The following is a 25,319-nucleotide window of genomic DNA, read 5'->3' as shown; positions in this document are numbered from 1 at the left end:
CACGTGCTTGACATTTTTCCAACATTATTCTCAGTGAGTGAGTGAGCGGGCCCGCCAGGGAGGCGTGAGGACGGGAAGAGGAAGTGTTTTGTTTAACTGTTGAACAATGCTGTGAATGAGACAGCATGGGGCTGTAGAAAGAGTCATAACAAGGGCGAAGGACATGGGCCAATCTGAATGACTGTCACTAATGAGTCGGGGGATGTCAGCGGCTGTTTTTTTTTTTTAAATGTATATGTTTTTCTTGTTAAACTCAATTTTTGAGACAAAGAGAGATTTTTCTTTCTCCTCAAAACAAAACCTACTGGGACACAGTGATTATTGTGATGGCCTAGGCTATTTTCTCTAGCGAAGATTGCCTTTTAAATCAAGCAATAGTGTTTGTAAAGGAGGGATGTGTGTGCGCAAAGGAAAGGGGAATCCAATTCTGGCTTTGGGCCATATGCACATTTCATCACTTGATAACCTAGATGTTTATACAATTAGGGGTGTTCCTTCTATGTGTGACTTTTTAATTGTATTATTAATCTTCCCAATTTGATAGTGTATTGTTACACATTTCTGTAAGTGAAGTCACCTGAGAACTACCATCTCTCACTGTTGGATTAATGCACTTAAGTGAACTTTAAAATGTACTAGTTTATGGTCATATGTCTCAAATGCTAGTGACTCACCTTTGACATTTTCCATTCTCTGCTGAGGTGACAGGTTCCTGTTTCTAAGTAGGGACTGTTAGGCCATTAGACCTTTCTATGCTATTGCATCATTGGAAAAAAAGTTATACCTCTGTATTGTTGTGTCAGAAAGTTCTTTGGGAAGAAGTTTTGCCAATCAATAATTTAAGAATAGCAAGAACAGGAGCCTTTTTTCCCACCTGGAAGATGTAGCCTTAAGGGGTTGTAGCTCTGATACGTTTTTCATGCTTTATAGCCAAAGTCACAGTCCAGTGTGTAAATTATTTCCCTTTTTAAACAACCCTCAACCACACTGTTGACCATGCTAATATTTGGTAATACTTCACATTTATGGGAGTAGAGTTGTGTCTATTAAAGACCAGCCCAGCAGTAAACAAACACCTTGGCTCATTACAGAGTCACATCCTGAAGTCGACTAATGGTTTGGCTTTGGCACTCACTGATTAAGACTCAAAATGTATACATACAACAAAACTAACTAAACGTATTCCTTTGTCACAACCTGTCCTTATATACAGGATATTTGTGAACCAAATATGCACTAAACTAAAGATGAAACGGAAAGACTGGATCGTAAGAACTCTTCATGACAATATCAGCATCCAAGCTCAGCAACTGGATATGCATGCAGAACGGGTTGACTTCCTGTCCTTTTAGTGTGATTCCAGAGAATGAATTGAACAAATGGACCACTAACTGGCTATACTTGACTGCGGAGTTGGCAGTGCACAGTCACACAATCGCTCACTGACCACAAACACTTTGGTCTCGGGTAGAGCGGCCCAGCTCTGTGGTCTGATAATGTTTACAGAGTGCAAGAGGCATGCTGGTGGTTCAGTGTGCTGTAAACTGGAAATCACTCACTATTGTGAACTTGAATATAGCTAATTTCCCTTTTGTCTTGTCATCTCCTTTCTTAGCAAACAAAATATTATTTTCCCACAACAATGAATTTACAGTGCTACGACCTTCAGGCCTTCTGATCATGCTTTGTCCTCTCTCACTTGACACCCCTTTATGCATTTTAACACCTACATCCATCTAGAAAATCTAAAATACTATAATTTGTTTCTTATAATTAAAAAAGTAAAATAATATTATTCTTATTATAAAAAAATGTATCTGTTTTTTTTACTCATTTCAGAGCTTTCTTTTTTCTTTAAATGTCAATAATGGCTCCTTGAAAAAATGACAGATTAATTCAACTTTTATTATATTAAATGTGAGTTGGAACAGCATTTATAGCAAATATGTTCTTGTTTTCTTTTTAAATATCAATCTTAATGACCTGTTTGCTCAAACTGGAATGCTGTTTATAAAAAGAGCCCCTTTTTTCGGGTTTAAATGAGTTGAACACCTGACTTCTACCCTTTTCCTCAACGGCCAGAGTGAGGCGTTTGCAAATGGTGATTCCCCTGAGAAAACAACGCTCCTGTTTACCTCTCAGCCTTTGACCAGAACTAATGCTAACCTTTAGCTTAACCTTTTGTAGTCAGACAGACGGAGATGATACAAAGCCCCCTCCCCCCCACCCCAAACTGCCTATCTTTTGTGGTCTGAGGCCTTTTGTAATGAATACTAAGAGCCTTGCCTTTTTGTAACACAGAATATAATTATCAATCATATTCTTTGTGATACATTTGTCTGTTGTAATGAAACATCAGTGTCATTTGTATGTGCTTTTAGTATAGGTCCAGTTGCAGAGGGATCTTTCAGACTACAAGCATACTTTTTTGTTTGAATACAAACAGATTTGTTGCATAATTCCAGCATTACATTACATGTTACTTGTTAGACGCTTTTATCCAAAGCGACTTACATACTCAATACTGTGGACAATCCCCACAGGAGCAATTTGGGGTGAAATGTCTTGCCCAGGGACACAACGACATGCTGACTGCAGTGGGGTTTGAACCTGTGCTCCCCTGATCCGAACACCAACACACTAAACCCCCGCGCCACACGTCTCCAATATGTGCATGGATGGTCAATAGAGTGGTGCAGTGACGCGTCCTAAAACCCGGAAGTAAGCTGCGCATGGGTACCTTCCGGTTCCCTCGACCATAAATCTATCGATTCGATTTATGATTAGAAAATTATAAAAGTAGGGTAGACATGTGGAGATTATCCGACTGAACAAAACGTGATCCGTCTCTTAAATGTGTGTCAACCACGGACCTTATTTCGAGCTATTTTCCAAAATCCTATGGAGAAATTGCATTGCTTTTTTGTCGAGGGAACCGGAAGGAACCCATGCGCAGCCTACTTCCGGGTTTTAGGACGCGTCACTGCACCAAAATCAATTAAAATCAGGATCAGATGATTCTCCCGGATTCTTAACAATGTTAGGGAAGTAAAGTAAATGAAGCCCACTCATGCACATGTAAAGCCACACAACACATTTGAAGTTGGTCAGATACAGTATAAAGACGGAGGGAAGTGACACAGATGTCATGACTGTGACTGTCACTTGAGAGCTGGTGAAATGGTAAAAGTTATTCTGTTAATATGTGATGGCCTTATCTCAGCCCTCAAGGTAAATGATTATTATTTCATCCATTCACAGGGAATCAGAATAAACGATGGTCTCATTGGGACAAGACTAGCATTAGGGTCTATTAATACATGAAGGTTATTACATCTTTGAAAAACATTTCACTATTAGTGAATTGAAATACCAAGTGATATTACACACAATAAAAAGTAATTGAGAAATTATAAATTGGAAGCACTCAATTCCAAACTTAAAAGCTGGTTTGCCAGCTAATGTAAAGGTGTGTGTGCTTTAAATGGTATACAACACCAGTTCCCCTGGGGATGGGAAGCTATAGCCGACCTCTGGAGCCGACAGCATAATGTGTCTGGGTCAACGACAGGCCACGGTCTGTCTGCTCCTCCTCTCAGCCGGCAGACAGTGGTAAAGGCATTATCCCAGTATGCTGCTTGCTCAGATGGATAGGCTCGGTTTAGTGGGACTGTTCCTTTTGATTTATGGCTTGTTTCAGACACCTACACATGGTCCCAAACAGCAGCTGTTTCAGGTCCTTTTAATAAACAAAGGAGCAGAGTTTAGTCTTTTAGTCTAGACCTTTAACTGAAATCTCAGCTTGGTTTAACACCAGAGCAACTTTGGGTGGTCAAATGACTAAGCAGTAGTAATAATAAGTGCAACATTTAAAGAAAGCTATTAAACGTGTTCTTGTGTTTTTAGAAGATTTGAAGATAATACAAAATATTGAAATTCAATTTAAATCTGATAGACAGCGGTTGGATGGTGTCACATCCACACAGATCGGAAGAGAATATCATAGGACTTGGTTTATCAAAGCTGGTTAAGGTGCAGTTAATTGTAATTCCTTTGTATACTGCAGGGTAGTTTGTGTTTCATCTTGTTTTAGTAAAGTTACAGGAATTGCCACCCACCTGGCAATGACCTTAACCTGGTTGGAAGATCAGCTACATTAGCTAACGTCATGAATAACTTAGTTGTGAGTCCATCATACAGTAATCATAAACACAGGTTTGCTCATAAGGGCATGACTCAGCTCTGCCCTTCTTTTTAAACCATTCTATGGTTAAAACTTGTCGATACAAAAGGTTGAGAATGAATTGTAGGCCTTTTTAGTATAGTAGACATCAGAAGAAGTCTTTGCAGAATCCCCACCATTAATAAAAGTGTCCTTTGGCACAGTTATCACCTGCTTAGCTGTTTACAGGACAGTGGTTCAGCCAGGCCTATTGTCCGTCTTACTGTTAAAATGAGGGTTTGTGATGGGGTTGATGGTCCACACTGAGACGGCTTGACCCCAGGGCTTCCTGATCGTTGAACTAGCTTTCCATGTTAGGATCTGAATGAGTCTGGTCACCATGACCTGCTCACTTGGCAAGCCTGCTGGATCACAGGGGGCTGGGATCAGATGTGATTCCTTATTGATTCCTGGTTTCACAATGGTAGAGTCTTCCTAAACCCAGATAAGATTATCCACATATTTAGGCATGTTTATCTAAACCCTTGTTGGGCTTCTCTAAACTGATATTCAAATATGTTGAGGTAGTATTGGCTACAATCAATCAAATAGAGGTTTTCTAAACATTCCTCAGGCCGCCCTTGCTTTCAAAATATACTGACTTTCTTTAACTTTTCTACTCTTTTGTAATTTAAGTCATTTGTAGTGTTGGCAGTGTTTTTTAAATTGTGACTGCTAAATTGCTGGAAGATTAAAAGAGAGACTTTTTGACCCAAAGCAAAGGAGCCTTTTATATAATAGGCTCCTCCAGATTTTAGGAGTTACATTTTCATCGGCCCATTTCTAATGCAGCTCTCTAATTTAAAGACCACTTAACGCTAACACGCTAATGCACTCACACTTCCATATGGCTTAACCTTTCTGCTCATGGTACTCGCAGTACCCTGGTAATTTTATCTCTGATAACTTTGGCTCTGGTTGTCATTATTGCTCCGTTGTTTTGCTCTAATGTATGCCTCCTTTGAACCCATGCATCACTTTCATCAGTAGCAGCAGTCTGCTGTTGGTGCAGCTGTGTGTGCCGAGAGGCCATGGGTGACAATGAGACAGGCTTTCCCCTCTGTGGCAATTGTGTCTGAGACACTGGAGCAGAGTGCAGGTTAATCCCTTAATCTTCATTAGCATAGTTTGGTAACTAGAGAGCCAAGTCTGTATTATTGCTCAGCAGACTCGGTTTAACCTAATAGCTACTTACCAGTATTGCTTAAGCAGTTGTGAGCACCCACAACAAACCCAGTGACACAAGCTTTGGGAAAATCTAAAAGTGAGTTATAACAAGCTATTGATTTCATATACCATAGTTTTGAAGTAGTTTAGTAGCCGGGGAATAAATCGGCAATGCTAATGTTTTATGAGGAAGGAAAGCTCGTGACACGTTTGTTGGACCTCAAGGGTATGGCAAGCCGATTTAGCTTTTATTCATTTCTGGAGGATATCAAAAAATCAATTCTTACTAGTAAGAATGCGAATTCTTGATATAAAAAAAAATGCAATTCTTACTAGTAATAATATTTATTTATGATATCCAAATATAGAATTTTAACTAGTTAGAATGCAAATTCTTGATATCAGAAATTCAATTGTAACTAGTTGTAATGTGTATTCTTGATATCAGAAATGCGATTTTAACTAGTGAGATTTGCATCGTTTTTCTCATTCATGTCAATGGGAGTAGGAACTAGTTCAAATTCCAATTTCTGATACCAGTAATTCAATTGTTATCAGAAATACAACTAGTTCAAATTGTATTTCTGATAAACAATTGAATTTCTGATATCAGAAATTGGCATTTCGACTAGTTGAAATAGAATTCTTGATATCAGAAATTTGTATTTTTACTAGTTTAAATGTAATTGTAACTAGTAACAATTGAATTACTGATATCAGAAATTGGCATTTGAACTAGTTCAAATTCCTACTCCCATTGAAATGAATGAGAAAAACGATGCAAATCTCACTAGTTAAAATCGCATTTCTGATATCAAGAATACACATAGTTACAATTGATTTTCTGATACCAAGAATTTGCATTCTAACTAGTTAAAATTCAATTTTTGATATCAGAAATAAACATTATTACTGGTAAGAATTGCATTTTTGATATCAAGAATTCGCATTCTTACTAGTAAGAATGACTTTTTTGATATCCTCCAGAAATTAATAAAAGCCAAATCGGCTTGCCATACAAGGGTACACACAATCTGTTTTGTTAAAATGAAATGTGAACATAACTTCTGTTTTCAAGAAATCTCCTCTGGGCCTCTTTTTAAATAACATTTCAAAACCGACAGATAGGATTATGCTTGTGCTTAACATCTGCTGCACAAAGTGCGTACAAAATCTGCTCATATATTCACAGAAAGGGTTATGTGGACCCATTTTCACTTTGGGGGCTGAGTTGGACTCTCTGTCCACAAATGTTCTGCCAAGATGTCAGGCCTCTGTCCATCCTGTTTTTCTCGTGTCTGCCGACAACACAGTGTCCGTTTGTCCAACAAGAGGCTTTTCTGGCTGTCTCGGATTTGGCCTGCACCCAGACTGTCGGCTTTGGCGGTGTAATTTCCCCTGACAAGCTGATGGTTAGTGTTCATCCAGTTGGCCCGCTCGGTGTCATTTGGTTTGTGTTGAGAGTCTGTTCCCATGTTGTGATTCTGTCTGAATTGTCTTGACTGTGTCATTTTGGTCACCGTCAAGATCTCCACATTGAATGGGTGTAATGCTAGGTTGTTTTCCTCTGCCTGTCCGTATCTTTTTCTGAAGTGCTGCTTGTTTCTGAATCATGGCAGGTTCACATGCTTTAACATGATCTAAAGTGTAATCTATTGACATGATTTCTCCAGGGTCTGAATGTAATTAAGCCTGTATAAAATGAAATGGTCAAAAAAACACACCAGCTTTCTGACCATCTGTTAGATAACTGCAAAAGGATCCTCTCTTTTGAGCACTAAGTATAGACTGTTTCTTATTTTCTAAATGTGGCTAGTGCATGCATAGTTGGCTGCTGTAAATAATGCAGACGGCATACAATAGCACTCTCACTACAGGCTTTACATTATGTTGTAGATGTTGGACAATATTCCCTTTGGAAGCCTTTTATATGTCTGGTTTTCGGAAAAGATCCCATTTAGTATTGGGTATGTCAGCGCCTTTTTTAAACATCTAATCTTGTGGTATTTTCACTGGCTTGTGGCTGTATTAGGAAATGGTAGAAGAAGTGACGTGGCAGAAAGTAATGCCAAGAAGATGAAACGCAGAAAAATATGTGATTTGTGTTTTTACCTCGTATTTTCAGACGAATGCCTTTTTCAAATCTCATTAAGCTTCCTGGGCACTGCAAAAGGTCTGATCTACATTATTTGTTTAACATGTTGAAGTTGCTCTTTGCCCAGAGACTAAGGTTTTGATACGGTTGGAAAGAAAGGGGTCACCTGAGAGGGGGTCACCTGTACCTGCGTTGTTGAAGAGATGGAAGTGCCTTCCCTTTGGCCAGGAATAGAAAGAATTTAGTTTATAAAATGGATGGATGGCTGGAAGCACTTAACTTTTAGTCTCTTTGCTCAAAGTTAAGCAGCACATTAGCCACGTTCACACCGGAGTACTTTTCCCCGTACTTTTCCCCGTACTTTTCCCCGTACTTTTCGCGTTTAGTTCCGTTAGTACCCCTTATGTCGCGTTCATACCAAAAAGAGTACTTCAAGCCGGGAACTTTTACCCCCATTTTTAGTGCCTGCTGAGAGATGGTACTTTCCTGGGGGGAAAAAGTGCCCCAGTTCTGATTGGCTGGGCGAATTGCAAACCACGCCCCGTAAAACTCTGAAATGTTTTTGTAGAGCCGCCATTTTATTATCCTCACATTAGCATTATTAGCATTAGCATTCGCCCAGCACACAAACGCAGAGAGACTAACTTATGGCAACACAAAATAAAACATGGGAGCGGTGGAGATGAGGAGGTGTCGGCGTTCTGGCGATTTACTCGGAAGGCTTCAGTAGAAGCTGCTGGGAGTCCCAGCAGCTTCTACTGAAGCCAGTCCCCAACTCCGGGGACTTCCGGCCGGGGACTTCGGGTGGCAGTATACAAAGCAGAAGAAGACGAAGTGACGTCAGTGGCTCATTTGCGTAATCTTCCCTCAGGGAACTTATTCCGGTGTGAACGCGATCTGTACTTAGTGCCCCGGGGTAATAAGTGCCGGCACTAAGTACAGCAAAGTACTTGGTGTGAACGCGGCTAGTGACACAGAACTGATAAGGATCCTGGTCTGTCAGCATGTTATGGTTATTTTACTTTATTTTACAGTTCTCTAATATTTTTAACCTTTGTCGTGTTAGTTTTGTCGGCCCTTGCTCTCTTAATCGTTTCTGCTTGGCCTGCTTTGTCTCGCTCTATAATTGTCCGAGAATTGTCTAGCCAGCTCCAAGGGGGGAAGATTTATATGTATGAAAAAAGACAACAGCAGGCAAACACAGACTGTCTGTCCCACCTTCTCTGTCTCTTTTGAAAGCTATTGTATGTTGTCTGTGATGCAAACCCCCAGGGAGTTGCCTCAGACAGAAATGAGTGCTTGTCTTCTCAATATTTCACAAGGAGAAACTCTTAAGACTTGCCTGTGACGGGACAGTGAGGATGGACAAACCAATATGTTGGCAAAAAAGACAGCAGCAATTATTCAAAGAAAAATGTGTCAAGTTTTACAGCTAAGAGAAATGTTGATAAATAATGAAATCATTGAGTAAGATGGTCTTTTTTCAAAAAATATTACCAGAGAAAAGCCCAAGGAAGATGTTTCCCAAAATGTACGCATTACATCTGTGCTTCAAAAATAATATGAATAGAACAATATCGTTGACAGATGTGTACTCGCTTGTACTGTGACAATGTTCTGAGGCTCAATTATGTACCATTGAAAGCTGACGTTGTATATTTGGTGACCGACAAGTTTAACGTTCGTGTTTGCTATAATATCTCATATTTATTTCCTAATGTGTGCCCAACTCATTAACATTAACACATCTCTATATTGTTTTTTCTTCCAGTCCTGTGTGCAAAGAACCTGGCAAAGAAAGACTTCTTCCGTGAGTAAAGCCTATTTTTAAATGTTGCTATTTCTGTTTCATGGCCTCCCTTGTGCATTAGAATGGGCTTTGTCAGCAGTGGCAGCTTGTTGGCTTTTGAAGCGGTGCTGTAAATGAAGTCTTTCAGGAGCTGTCTGTCTGTCATAAACACCAGGAGCTAGGCATGCACCCACTGCTAACCTCACTTCTAGTAATATGTATCTGATCCACTGGTTCTAAAGAACTAGACTTCATTTAAAAAAAAGAAAAAAGAAGCTATAATTAAGCAAGACATAAATCACATCTTAAAGGTCACCTATTATGCAAAATCCACTTTTTCATGAATGTGTCCCCTCTGTGTAAAGAGATTCTGAAAGTTTCAGGAAAAAATATTCGCTCACTTTTTATCCTGATCCAAAAACCTGTCTGAAAATGAGCTGATCAGATTTTAGCCACTTTATGATGTCATAACGATGTTTTGGCTTGTGTAACCATTAGCCAATAACAAACCAAGGTAACCCCCCCCCCCCCCCCTTATCACCTGAATCTCCTCCTAGAGCACCATTGTGTTCTTTTTAACCAAATATCTCTCAGAGGGGAGTGGGGAGTGGCTCCTTATTTTCATCTAAAGTAACAGACAGAGAATCAGCACTTTTGAACAGGGCTGGGGAGGAGAGGGGTTTATGGGATGCTAAATGCACGATCTCTTTGGTATTTCAAGCCAAACACTTCAGAGACATGTTTTGTATATATCTGGAACCTATAATATATTGATGTAAAACAGTATAATAGGGGACCTTTAATTTTTAATAACATTAGAATAAATGCACAATTTAGCATTGTTACATGGCATGTCAATCAAGCTAATATTGTAGTGAAGGAAATAAGAAAACTTAAATATGTTGGCATGGTGTTCAAATACATCCTGACTAGCTATGAAGAAACTAGTCTAAGTGTTACACCATCAAAGTGAGCTGTAACTGACTGAATAAAACACACCAGTGCTAAGTACACATGCATACATTAACAGCTGATAGTTGGAGGTTATCCGAGGGAGGAAGGTTCCTGTCTGTCTTCTGTTTGCTGATAGTTAAACGTTAGCTTCAGGCCGTTTCGTCAGCCTCTGGTTGGTTGATCAGGACAAGGTCATCCTCTGGCATTAATGTAAGAGGAGACATTTAGTTTCAGTGATGAGTCATTTCGCACAATAGAATAACTCTCGAGCAACCCACATTTTTAGCTTAATTGCTAGTTTCGGTCATAGTAAAAGCACTTTATTGCCGCAATAACGGGGTATTTAGCTCATAGTTTGGTTCTCCTTTAACCTGGAAGTCATGCATACAGACAATATGCAAGTTCCTTTTTTGTCTAATATGCACACATGCATACAAACAAACACACAACTACAAAGAGGGTAGTCTCACTAAAGCACAAGGCTAACTGAACAGGTTTGACTTGCATGAAGTATCAGTGCCCACAGGTTAAACACACTTACCGGCATGCACAGTCACACAGCCAACAATAGATAAAGGCAGCAGGAAGAATCCATTATCAGATTCCTATCCAAGAAGTTGATGTAAAAGACTTGCCTTATAGTTGTAGAGAAAAGTAGCTTAAACATCCTAGAGGGGCCATTTAGCTCAGAGAGCAGTCAATAAATACATTTCGAGATTTCTGGATGTATAACACGTGTATAATTTTTGACAATAAAGCTGACTTTGACTTTGACTTTTGATAATAGTAAAAACTAAAAGAATACAGTAATGAATAATGGCAATTAATTCAATACATTTACTATATTTTATATTGATTGATACTGTGTCAGTATTCACAAGACTCTCTTTAAAGTCCCAAATGTTCAGAACAGGTAACATACTGAAAAAATGACTAAGTTAGAGCAGCAATAAAAAAAAAAATAAGATTGTGTGCAAAAACGACATTACGCTTAATACGACTTATGTTGTCTATGTTTGCTTTAGGGTGGATATAAATGATAGATGATTGAGGAGAATCTCTTCAAATGTAAAAAGGGTGCTGACAAACTTCAACAGACCCCCTATTCGAGCAGAAAGACTAACGAGCACCAAAGATAACCTCAGTCTTCCTTTTACATACTTGCACTTCTTCTGTTTGCTGAGTAGATGTCAGACATAGGGCTCACTGAGGATATTTTAATAAACATTATTTCCTTGCCTTGTCTCTTTTTTTAATTGTAACCAAACATGTCTGTATGTCATCTGCATGTTTAAGCCCCATTTGACTTTAACACGCTGATTTCATCCCTTAGATTTCCCCAATGAGAGCTTTATTGGGGAAATTACTATTTTCTTACATTTGTTAAATTAAACCTTTTCACTTGCCTCTACAGGGTTGCCAGATCCATTTGCTAAAGTGGTGGTGGACGGCTCTGGACAATGTCACTCAACAGATACTGTGAGAAATACGCTGGACCCAAAGTGGAATCAACATTATGATCTGTAAGTTAATAACAATGCGGCGGTGTGCCATGTTGTATCACTTACTAAACATAAAAAACAAATGCAGTGTGTGTGTGTGATGGGGCTGCATAATTAAATGGGGAGCTGACATTGCAATATAAGAACACAATGGTGCTCTAGGAGGAGATGCAGGTGATAAGGTGGGCGGGTGTTACATTGGTTGGTGATTGGCTAATGGTCACACAAGCAAAAAAATCGTTATGACATCATAAAGTGACCAAAATCTGATCAGCTCATTTTCAGACAGGTTTTTATATAAATGGATCAGGACAAAAAGAGAGCGAATCTTTTTTCCTGAAACTTTCAGAATCTCTTTACACAGAGGGGACGCATGTTTATGTATAAAAGACATGAAAAAGTGGATTTTGCATAATAGGTGACCTTTAATTTAAAACTAATTAGTTATGTAGATATGAAGGGTGATGACATGGCAAAAAAGGACAAGGAATGCTGAATAGCCGATGATCAGAGCCGCGAGGCGAGTACTCTTTGGAGGTAATGCCAGTGTCAGGGAGAGGCTCCTCCCACAACGAGCAGCCATCTTTGACCCGGCTAGTTAAATCAGCCAGGCAGACGAATGCCCGTTGAACAGTTAAAAAAATATATTCAGTTCATTCTGAGACATTAGCAGGCCTTACTGTAGGTATTCGGAAACACTCCATTAGTCATAACAATGTTGTATTGATTGATTGACAATAGATTGCGCAGCCCCATTGTGTGATTGATCGGTGTATGAGGTCACTCACCACTTGAAATTGATCTTGCAGAAAGCATTGTTGTCACAGAAATGCAGTATACTGGTTTTGCTCTCTCGCATGTCTTTGTGCGAAACTGCTATGACAAGTGTTTCAGGAATGTAAATTGAGTTCTACTTTGTGCAGAAAACACCCATCTATAAAGCTTTTGAGCCATTTTATTTGGGAACAAAACATCGTATAGAGCCAGATTTCAGACATTCTGTTCAAGATAACACATTCTTCCTATTTTGGGCATTAGAATATGGGGTTGCTCAATAGACATGCACTCTGTAAACCTGAGTGTCGGCTCGCTTGGTCCTCTGAGCCAAATGTGGCTGTTCACAGGCTAAAACACATTTAAAGAGCAACTTTATTTAAGTTTAATGTTTTTCAGAATAAGCCAGATATAGTCCCTTGAAAATCTTTTCAAAACCCCATTTTTCTATCAAGAAAGCTCACTTTTCGTTTCCTGTCAGTATTGAAAATGTAAATTTAAAATCATTGATATTCCAAAACCAAACTATGAATCATGCAACGGTAAAGAAAAAGTCATACAGGCGAAAAGCTTCACTCATTCAATTATATTATATTATATATTCTTTTAGCAAAAGTGGTAAAAATATCACAAATTCCAGCCTCTCAAATTTGAATGTTATTATGTTTTATTTGTCTTCAATGAAAGTAAACTAGATATTTTTAGTTTTGTACAAAAAATACGTCTCTCTGGAATTGGGAACATGTGACGGACATTTCACAATTTTCTGACATCAAGACCAAGCAATTAATTAATCTGTCATTCCTTAAAACAATAACAGGAAGGTTAATCAATAATACAAATACAGTCACTGTCATAATTATAATGAAAGCCAGTTGTAGAGGAAGACCGTGTGTTTCTAAATGATATAAGAGTCCATACTATATGACTTTACTTGTGTTTTCATCATAACCCTACAAAAACAAATGTATCTTGCCTTTCTGGGCCCACTTTTGTCTTTCAGACACACACACACACACACACACACACACACACACACACACACACACACACACACACACCTGTTTTACCATGCTTCCTGTCCCCTGTCAACATTAACCACAGTTCTCCTTTTTACACATTTCTGTACCCCTTCATGATCCCCAACCTCTCAGAGGAGTATATTTCCCGCCAGTGACCCCTGGCCTCTTCCTCTGGTTCAGGAAATGGCTAACATGCCGCAGTAAGCAGATGGGATTGTGGGTTTGTCAGATTGCCAACTCGCCACACCCCCCCATCTCCAGCCTTCAGCTTTAGGAGGTGGGGTCTTTTCCCACATGGCTCTGATCCTATCAGAAGCCTCAATGCTCTGTTATGTAAATACATACTCTTCATAAATAACCTTACATAAATACCCTGCAAAAGTATAAACTTTGCTTTACTATCGATGCTGTATAGTACATATTGGCATCTTTTCGAAACAAATATAAGACCACCTTTTTTGGAAAACATTTTGAATGTGTTCAATCTTCAATGTTGTACCCAATGATCGTCACCTTACCAGGCTTAAAGGGGACCTATCGTGCAAAATGCACTTTTTTGTGTCTTTTATACATAAATATGTGTCCCCAGTGTGTCAGGGAACTCACAAAGTGTCAGAAAACAGACCCTCTCTCTTTTCCTCCGTACCCAAATCTCTAAAAACTGGGGTACAACGGAGCTGAATCAGCAGTTCTCTAACAGGCCTGCAACAGAGGGATATCTAAAATGCATGATCTGTTTGGTATTTTGAGCAAAACACATAATATTTTTTATATATTTATATATATCCAAGACCCATAATATATGCCTAAAAATAGCATAATAGGAGACCTTTAACACATACTCGCTAATACAATTGTTATCAAACCAATGGCACAGGCACTGCTACAGTCAGTTGTTTACTTTTCATTTCGCAATCCATTTTTAAATGCATTGGCAGTAATTGACAAGTGGACTCGATGCATCACAACCTGCCCATCATAAGCCCTGGAGGCCTGTATGGCAGACATACCCACCTACAGCATATTCAAACATTGAATTACTGCACACAGTCATTAGAAGTGGTTTAACCTGCGGAAGATGTCTGTTTTGTTCTCTCAGAGACCAAGTTGTGTGCTCCATGCTTGGAAACAGGAACAGAAATATTTTGGTTGTATACAAATGCTTTGTCTTGTTTAGTCTTAGACTGCGAGCAAAGGTTCAGCTACCTTCAACATGCATTTCTTCCAGGCACACATACATTTCAACCATGAGTTATTGTACTTTATGAGTCGTAATATGTTTAAATATTCACGATTTTCTGTTATGAAAGGCAGGAAAGGTCTTTGTAAGCATACATTCAAGGTTCAAGGTTCTTTATTGTCAATCTGACATAGTTACAGAGTAATTATGTAGTTGAAAATCTTATGTCACAGGCTTCTCCAACAATGCAACATAATAACATAATAACAATAAGAGCAAGAGCAATACAAAAAGAATAATAGTTATAAAATAAAATAAAGTTATGATGTGGAATAGTGCAATAGAGTCTATATACAAGTTATTGGAATGATATATATTAGATATTAGATACATACTACTGAGTAGCAGATGAATGTTTGAAGTTGTTTCAACAGTTCAATTTTTTAACAGTCTCACTGCCCGCGGGAAGAAACTGTCTCCGAATCTTCTTGTCCTTGCCAGGATGCTGCGGTAACGTCTGCCAGACGGCAACAGAAAGAACAGTTTGTGGCTGGGGTGATGGGGGTCTTCCACATATGTCCATAAGTGGAAGAAGTGAGGTGAAATGGGGTGGTCTGTTCACAGAACAGCAGGAACAAGGGAACAGAGGAAGAATGCTTTGGCAAAGACTCAACTTACATAAATCAGATCAAGGTATTCAATAGGGACGAGCCAGAGCTGTTGAATCTCCACACAGATTTATTTTTGTCTATTTTAACAGCTGAAGTCTGTCCAACATTAATATGAAATATATCCAATCTGGAAAGACAGCTTATTTTCTGAGTTCCTAATGTAAGTTCCCTGGCAGGAAGAAGTTTGGGAAGTGTTGCAGCTCTGGATTTACTATGTCCTGGAAAGCTAATCTGTATTTGACCCAAGAATATTTCCCCCTCCTCGGCTGTTGTCTGTGGGATTAAGAGTGCTAATCATTTTTTTTTGTTGCTGTAACCACCTAATGAAGTGTTTGGGGAGCGGGATATAGAGGGATTGTTTGTAATAGTTTTGCATACTTGCCTGAACATCAGTGTTTGTTAGTTAATCATCTGGGAGTTTCTTTTTCTTTTAATTTCGCACAATGAACAGAAAAAGGATGTGCCTGCAAATACTGTTCTGTGTGAACCCTGAGCTTTATTCACATGAGGAATTTCCTCACAATAAGGTGTAACTAACAGTTTAGCTAATTTGTACATTTTAAATTAATTTCAAATTAAGTGTCATTACATCATCTGGAACTACTTTAAAAACTCTTATACAATTTGACATAACATTCAGGGCTATATTTATCCTGCTGGGGCCTTTTAAACTTGGAAATGACATTATTTCATCACTTGCTAACACATTTAAAACCTTATTAAATACTCAAACCAAGTCTAAAATCATAACTGATGCGACCACTGCAATTTTTTTTTTTAATTCTTAGGAAATGTACTTCTACACAAATATGTTTTCTTTCACAGAAAACACTTATTCAATTGCATCATCCTAATAAAACATTGACTATTAAAAAACTTACATTTTATCCAATGCTGCACCAAGTTACAGGACCATCTGTCACTATCATTCAAATAAAAAATAAAAAAGTGCTGCTCTGTTCCCTGACAAACAGAATCCAACAAAAAAATGAATTACAGTATATCCCAATGTATCGTTTGCTAGCTTTGTGTTGATGGAACAGCCAATTAATTATGTTTCACAAACTTCACACACAGAGTATACTGTGGCCTTCAGTAACAACAACTACCTACAGAAGACGGGGAGTCGGTCAGTTCAGTCTGGAGTTATATTGTATAACGTAGATGCCGTACTTCCATCTGTTTTCAGGTCCATTTATGATTCAGCGCTGACAGTTCACTCATCAGCCCACCCCCATACGTATAAATGTGCTTTTTCATAGCAGTGTTGTAACAATAACCTTAGCACCTGCAATGTTATTTTGGAGGAAAATGTTTCCCAACACTGTTTTTGGTACAGTGAGGAAATATTATTTTGTTCCATCTGTTTCTCTTATCTCAGAAAGACAGTCATTGTCTCGTCAGCTATTTCAGATTTTTTTTCCTCCAAGGTGCTTTGCACAACACATCTTTCCCTCACATTGACCTGTTAATCTTGCAACCACATTGTGTGAAGGGAAAAGCATGACATTTCATTTTGAATACTGTGTTCTGCTTTCATAGGAGATTGAAGAGCTCACACTGCTGAGCACCAAATTGCAACATATCTGTAATATTTTTGGAAGAGTTTGGAAATATCTCGTAATCAAGAATGATCTTTAAAAAATGGGTCTTGTCGAAGTGAGCAACAGCACAGCTTTTATCAGAAAAACCAATTAATTTAAAGTAACTCCATTCAGATGTTTTGTTTGATTGCTCAGAACATGTTCGAGTTGTCCTTACTAGTGGAATATTCTTTTTAATCCGTAAGTCAGTATCCATTTTTTGGCAAATAAGCCTATTGGAGAAGACAATTGAAAGTATGTTGGCACAAAAAAATGTGAGTTCTTTCACCCGCTTGTCATCTAATAATGTTAAATGGCTTGAACATGAGATCATAATCAACATATGCAACAACAAGCACATGCCTAGACACATCAGCATCTGTTGAGTCAGAAACAGTGAACATGCAGAGCTGCTAACCTCAGCTACTGCATCCTGATCACAGTGTCTGATAGTGACTAGACTGAATCACTGGACACTTAAAGATCCACAACCCACACACGCTGTAATTTCATCTCAATGCAACAATTTCCCAACTTCTATGATTTGACTTGCTGTCAAATATATATACATTTTGATGTGTTTAGTGGGGAAACCCCACAGCTCACAGCGTAATATAAAGCTTTGCATCAGTGGTGGCTTCGAGGCTGTGTGTGTGATTGTGCATTTGAAAGTTGAACTGTGTGTTTACTGTTGTAGCTGTCTGGCTCTGTCAGTGGTGAAGCACATCTTGGGGACTTCCTCTGTTCTCCAACCACGACTAGACTGATCTTAGCCCAATATGCACGTACACATACGCATGCACACACATGGTTCTTTAAATCAGCTAATCAGCCTCATTACACAGTCTGACAGTCTGCACCGCAAACATGGTGTGCATTATTCTTACCAAGAAGTGGTTGGAAGAGATGCAACATGTAAGATTCACTTCTTTTCTCTGCAGTATTAGTTATATGTATTTGTTAATGCTTTGCAACATTTCTTGAGTGTCGTAGGTTATGATTTAATTTAGTTTCCATCCTGCCTACCCTGCATTAAGCCCCCCTGCTACTGCACTCAAGCATGCACCATGGCTCAATGGACCATTGGAAATCCTACTCATATTGTCAGGATTGTCTTTTTGACCATTTTTCTTTCTCTTCCCCTCTCAGATACATTGGAAAGGCAGACTCAATCACCATCAGCGTATGGAATCACAAGAAGATCCACAAAAAGCAGGGTGCCGGTTTCCTCGGCTGTGTCCGCCTCCTGTCCAACGCAATCAACAGACTCAAAGACACTGGCTGTAAGTACCTGTTTGTGTGTGCTGTTGTCTGCTCTCTTCATGCTCCCTCTGCATGCTCGCCGTGGCCTTTACCCTCCGGCTTAGCTTGTAAGTGAAGGTTAATGGGGAGGATCCACAGGCTACATCTAATGAATAACTATCCAGTGTTGGGAGCTCCATGTTCACATCTTATCACACATGTTAGCACAAAGACACATGGTATGGACCAGACCTGAGGCCTGTACTACGAAGCCGGATTTTCGCTTAGCCGGCTAACTTCAGGGAAAACTCTGGCTTTCCGGTCCTACGACGCTGGTTCTCTTTTTAGCGGGCTAGATCTCCATGGTAACTTATGCTGAGCGGCTAACCTCCTCGGGAGGAGGTTAGGTTGCAGGCTAAGAGATCAACTCAGTGAAAGCACCGCCTGCTGACCAATCAGAGCTCCGTGTGCGGAGTTTAAAGCTATCAAGTCATATTACAGGATAGAGGAAATACAGAAAAACTGCCGTTGCAGGAAAGACGGCCGGCCAAAATCAACTGACTGTGTGAACGTGAAAATTAATAGAATATCCCCTCCCATCTTCAGAGCAATCTGACTATTATAATATTAGCGTTAAGAAAGCTTACTTAAATATCTGCCACAACATAAGTAACCGGATCAGAGTAACATTAAGTACAGTCCGTCGCACTGTGAGTGCAGACGTCGATGTGTCCCATTATCATTCATATCATATCACATCATAATGTATCATATATTTCCTTATCTGAGTCAGCTTCTTGAGCCGTATCTGGCCGTGCAACACTCACAGTGTCACATACTGTATGCAGAAGTATTATTTTAAGCAACACATTAAGTTGACGAAACACTCGAGTCAAATGTAATTAAAGTCAGATCCACTCGTGTCTTGGACGGGGCAGTGATATCATAAACCTGTTAATGTACGCATTCAAACACTTTTTCTTTTACCAGCTGTATTCACCTTGCAGGTGCAGCTATGTGGCTTTTATCCTGGATAAAGTGTTTAAGACATGGATGTTTAAAGTTTAACTTCTTCATATTTGACTAATATTAAAGTTCACTTTTCATTCAGGAAGTATGACGCTGCGCTGTCAGTACGCTTGTCCGTGTTTGAGATTGGTCGAATGCTCCAAATACCACCCCTTTCATGTGAACGCGCACCTAACTAGATAGGACACGGCTGGCTTGAGCGATCCACTTGATAACCAGCGTCGTAGTACAGCTTAGCGAGAGCGCGTATGTTTTGGATTAGGCCAACCGGCTAACTCAAACATATCCAGGTTAGGTTGAACCAGCTTCGTAGTACAGGCCTCTGGTGTCTCCAATAACACACACAACTTGACTTTTTCTGTGCCTTTTGTGTGTTTTAAATGGCTGCAAAAGTTTGATTGTTAGCCAGCCTGCTGCTACATGTACCTCTTTAACAGTGCTCATATCCCATCCCCAGCTTGCAGTGTGCTCTGCAGCTGTTCTTGTGCCAAACATTAATTGCCATGAGATTTATAGGCACAATACATCAACAGCTCCTTTAGGCTACACATAACAGAAATGCTGTAGACATGAGGCACCTCAACCTAAATCAATAGCAACCATTCATTTTTACAGCAATGCATCTTTCTGCCAAGGAAACGTATAGCTTTTATTCTTGGAAACCTAGTCCTGCTCATATACTTATTGGCACTGTTTTGCCAAAGGTGCAGAAAGAGGAGGAAAGGTGCTGTTTGGGGATCACTTTGATAATCCTGTGTGACCCGGTTTAATGTGGATAACACACAACATCTGCCTGGCCTCACAGACTGCAGCTCTTTGATTTCCAACTGGTTTATACTCTTATTTACTCTCTGCAGTCCACATGGCCGCATGCTTGTTAGCCCTGTCTGGCTTGTTGGCAGTACCAGTCTGTTGATACTGACACATACACACTTAACTGTAGTACAAACTGTCGAATTAACATTCCTTCCACACATTCTCCTCCTTTCCTTCAATCCATCTTCCTGTCTCAAACTAAAAGTTCAGACATGTAACAGAACCGCCACTCTGAAGTACATTTTTCCGCTTTTTTTTTGTATAAATCCGGCCTTTTCCTTATTTCCATCCATTCATTCTACACAGTCACGCACTACGGACACACCAGAAGTTGTCTGTCTGAATATAATTACCTTCTTTGTTAGAACCAAACGTATTAGTTGGCCTAAATGTGACTATTATGCCAACTCCAAAAAGCTACATACTTCTCATTATATTACCAAATATGTCCCAGGAACTCTTACTTGTTTAAAAGTGAAATTCTTGACATATACAGTTCACTCTTCTAGCCACTAAAGAACATGAGGGACCTTGACATGCCATACTTTAACCCCACTGAGGGCCAAAGAACCTGCCCTAACATTTAGCCACAGCTTCCAGAAACAGACAGGAGAGGCTCCAGTTAGGCTCCAGACCAGCCACTTACTGTACAGCCAACATGGCAGAAATTATACTTTCTTGTAGCCACACAGGAAGTGGACAGGGAGACAAATCATAATCTTTGACAAGACACCAGAGCTCACAATATCCCTTGTCCTTGTCTTGTAGCCGTAGACACATGAACTGTGCCCAGTCTGTGGTCTGACCAAGATGTACACAGACAAACATGACTTTACTGGAATTGTATTGATTCCTAGAAGTCCTTCACTCCTACACACACACACGCACACGCACACGCACACGCACACGCACACGCAAACCCACACACACACGCAAACACACACGCACATTTTGTTGCATTCTAAATGTAGATTTGTCTTAGTGGTCTCGATTACTAGAAGTCTGTCTGGCTTTAAACTGAACTCTACATCCTGTAGCATCGTAGACACAATGGCTTAGTCCTCTGTCCCACTTCTGAACCCACAGACACACACACACACACGAGCGCACACCAAGTCTTTCAAAATGACTTGCTTGCCATGTTAGTCTGCCTCACTTAGATGTGTGTGTCTTATTTGTAGTTGATGTTACAGCTAACTGATGAACAATAATCCACTGAGGTCCAATTTGTATTAAGATAACAGTCTTATTATCGGCCCTGATAACTAACTGAGGTTTCTGTTGCTTCTGTTTACATTCCTCCTGATGCAAATATTGAAACTGCTCTTTAGGAATTCACTACTGTTTTTGTTTTGTCTTGTTTTCTTGTGTGGCAGGAGGAACTAAAACTGCTTCACCTTGTCACACATGTTTTGCAGAATGACAGTAAACAGTCCTTGAATCTTTGAATATATTTGCTGGATTTATGATTGTGATGCTTATAAAGACTTTTTTACATATGCATACAAACACACAGAGATATAAGCTAAATGACGACATACTAGAACACACTCTACATCCACATATTAAAACTGATTTATGTAGTTTGTTCATTGAAGCAAAATGTGGCTCTGAGGTATTGCATGGTGCAGTGAGGCCTTGTGGTTAAAGGTCTGTAAATCTTCTCTCTCTGTGTTTCCCTCTTCTCTTATTTAAGAGGAAATTCTGCTTACTATTCCAGCCATGTAAGGCTTAGACCATCCTTGTTTAGTCTAGACATGTATCCGGAACAGATACACACACACACACACTCTCTCTCTCTCTCTCTCTCTCTTCTTTCTCTCTCTCTCTCTCTCTCTCTCTCTCAGTCTCTCTCTCTCAGTCTCTCTCTCTCTCTCTCTTCTGGAAACCAGCTATAGTGTTGTTTAGATCTGCAGAGTCTATACTGTACATACAGGGAAACCAAGACATGTCTGTGTATGCATGACATTATGTAGACCAAGCAATTACAATACATGTCTAGTATGTCTCTGATTATAGTATTAATGCATGGATAACTGGGGCGTCTCCTTATCTCCCTGTCTCCCGAAGATTCTCTTTCTCTTTCTCTTTCTCTCTCTGTCTTCCTCTTGCGGTGCATATTTCTTTTCCTTCCTACACACACCGTGTAATGTCTGACTATGCTTTACTTTTTCAGATTTTAGAAAGCCAATGCCCCTGCATGACTCACACCCTGTGCGATCACGACACACACATACACACAGATACACACACATCAATTGATATCACTCCTGTACGGCTCAGCTGGTCATGCCGAAGTTTCACTGTGTGATAGAGGCAGCAGAGATTGCTGAGTGTATCTGTGTCTGGATCTTGTTCAGTCGTCCTGGTTTGTGTTTCTGTGCTGTGTGTGTCTCGCAGTGCTATCATTTGCCACTTCAGACAATGAGTCCTTGCTTATCTAAAAATAACAAGACCGCTTACACATTTTGCGTCCAAGATCTGTGATATTTTGTGTCTCCAAATGTTTTCCCCTGCACAGAACATTGTTGCTTTGTTAACATTTGTAAGTTTTGGCTGGCTGCTTCAGTATGTCCCATTTGCCTCGTGCCGAAATCAGAGCCGTTATCACTGTGTAAAATCATTGGCTGATATGTGTTTGGATGTATATAATTATATTTGATGTTTTATCTCCTGCAACAGATGATAAGAATGCATTTTTGATAACTTTCCATGGTTGTAACATCCTCCGTCATAGTATTTTAAATTAACTGTGCAGTTTCTGTCATCTTATAAGCCTTCAAAGTCATGGATTTATTACTCATCCGTCCTTCCTGGATAGTGTTTCATCGTCGCACTGAGGCAACGCGCCCACACAAACGCAACACCCTGCGGTTCTATCTTTTAGTCTGAACGCCTTGTTACTTGGCATTAAGTTCATCAAGTTACTCATCGGCTTAATACCTGGATTTGATCACGGTTGTAAATGTGAGCAGATGTTTAGTTGATAGTTCAATTTCTTGTTTGTTTTTTCCCTGCAGATCAGAGACTGGACCTGAATAAGCTGGGCCCCAATGACAATGATACTGTGAGAGGTCAAATAGTTGGTAAGAATTCCAAACATGTTTAAAACATTATCATTCTTATGGAAAAGGAAGTTAAGTGAAAGATATAACTATGCATAGTCAGTCGGTTTGTTACATGTTCCAGATGCTCTAGTCTACATTCAGTGTGCCAATACTATTAAAAAAAAAAAAAAAAAAAAAGCTCAGATGGACACACTTAGTCCAGTCCCAGAGCCTTTGTCCACTGCATATTTACGGTTTAAAACACTGATTAAATTAACAGCTGGAAGACATCAATGGGACTACTCCCTTACATTTTACTAGGTTTAAAAAAAAAATGTAAGTGCTCATTTATTTTGCCAACAGCTAATTCATCCTCAATTAGGTATCATTTTTCAATCTATTCATTTTCTGTATTTGAAATCGAGGTCAACAGTTAAGGCCAAATACAATACATGGATCATCTGTAATATTAATTTGAGACAATAATCATCACGGTCAAGTTTTTCTAGTCAAAAGTCTGTAACAAACATTGGGTTTGATTAGTTGCCGATTCATATTTTAAATTCTAGCTTGAAACCTTTTTGCGGACGCATATAATGACCATTCCCATGACCTACTATGTTTCATAAGTTGCATAAATGTTTGGGGTTGATATCATCTGTTACACAAATGTGCTGCAATTGAAAATAATACTACAAAATCCCTCAGAAATTCCACATTAAGACACTAATACCTCAAGGAACATCATTAAAATTCATGCTGTGATTTGATATTAAGAACCGATGGCACAAGCTTTAACACTGCTCCTGCTAAAGCCTCGGAGAGACACTAATGTCTATTTAAAAGATGAATACAATATGATGAAGTTATTATTTGAGCGAAACTCTATGGGTAAGAACATCTGATTGATCTGCAGTCTTCCTTGTCTTGGTTAACTGTGCAGTAAGTCTTCAGTCCAGAGATCGCATCGGGACAGGAGGGCCGGTGGTGGACTGCAGTCGCTTGTTCGACAACGACCTGCCTGATGGGTTAGTATCATCAAAGCTTTTCCTTTCAAATGACTTATCCTATTTGTGCACACAGTACTAGCTTGCTTATTCTCGAAGTCTTTCATTTTCCTGGGAGCTGTCTGGATTTAACTCTTTTAGAAGCATTTCTTTAGTGAAGTAATCTATAGTTGCGAGGATTGTGTTGGGGCAGGGGGATCGTTTTTCTGTGATTTTGTGTGCATTTAAAAAAGGATACATTCTTTTTTAAATGCATACAAAATCAGTATTGGTATGCAATTCATTTAGATGCTGAACAGTGTGTGAACAATATTACTATCCTCCCTGTGAAGCTTTTGTCTTGTGTGTAAAGAGAAATGTCTTTCTTATTACTTATGTTTGCTGTTAAGCCCCTTTTTCTAAACATTATATAATCAGATTCAGCAACAGTTTTTTTTCTTTGCTTGTCTTTTCTAACCCTTTGTCTTAATGTCATGAAACAGTTGGGAAGAAAGGAGGACGGCCTCTGGGAGGATACAGTACCTGAACCACATCACACGTACCACGCAGTGGGAGAGACCGACCAGGTACAACTACACACTTCTTCATCCAGGGCTTTAAATACGACACACTTGAACTTTTAATAACAAAGCATCAGGGGTCTCTGTAAGTGGTTGTACTGTTCCCAACTTCCCCTTCCAGAAGGAAAGAAACGTTCACTAAGCCCAACTCCCAACACAACAATAACAGTCTGTCGTAATGAGTGAATTGCTGACAACTTCCTTAGCCCCCCACCCCACCCCACCCCACCGCAACACACACACACACACACACACACACACACACACACACACACACACACACACACACACACACACACCTCTCTAAGTATACTAGCCAGCCAGTCGGGCAGCTAGGTTTTACTTGGCCCCTGTTCCTGCTGGAACAACTGTCGCCTTCCTACTTGGCCCATATCAGTGGAGCCGTTAGGGGAGTAAGCAAACAAATAACGCCACCACCCCCCCCCACCGTCACCTGTCACTGGTCCTGACTGACGACAAATGTAATCTGTTCCAGAGTTTAGAAAGAATAATCCATTAATCAGTTTAAGGTGTATGTGGGTGGAAATGTCTCAAAGACTGGGAAGAAAAGAGTGAAAACACCTCTAAAGTAAAGAAGCAGGGTTACTTGGAGGGAGAGGTGGGATATTAGTGAAGGGGGAGAAAAAGGAAATGGGAGG

General features: G+C 39.6%; 1 protein-coding gene across 2 annotated transcripts in view; it reads left to right on the top strand.

Annotated features, from left to right (window-relative positions):
• Positions 1–25,319, top strand: part of LOC117482019 (E3 ubiquitin-protein ligase SMURF2-like) — a 57,800-nt gene that overhangs the window by 13,297 nt on the left and 19,184 nt on the right. Inside the window, exons 3-8 of one of the 2 annotated variants that reach the window (XM_034129969.1) lie at positions 9,256–9,294; positions 11,642–11,750; positions 18,109–18,242; positions 23,067–23,132; positions 24,037–24,121; positions 24,583–24,666. In XM_034129969.1, coding sequence (XP_033985860.1) covers positions 9,256–9,294; positions 11,642–11,750; positions 18,109–18,242; positions 23,067–23,132; positions 24,037–24,121; positions 24,583–24,666 — 517 coding nt within the window. Of the gene's footprint in view, positions 1–9,255; positions 9,295–11,641; positions 11,751–18,108; positions 18,243–23,066; positions 23,133–24,009; positions 24,122–24,582; positions 24,667–25,319 lie in introns of both variants that reach the window. The other variant, XM_034129968.1, reaches the window with a different exon arrangement.

Source organism: Trematomus bernacchii, unplaced genomic scaffold (assembly GCF_902827165.1).
Source record: "Trematomus bernacchii unplaced genomic scaffold, fTreBer1.1, whole genome shotgun sequence".
NCBI classification, from domain to species: domain Eukaryota; kingdom Metazoa; phylum Chordata; class Actinopteri; order Perciformes; family Nototheniidae; genus Trematomus; species Trematomus bernacchii.
Note: the sequence above shows the minus strand (reverse complement) of the source record. Positions and strands in the feature narration are given on the sequence as shown.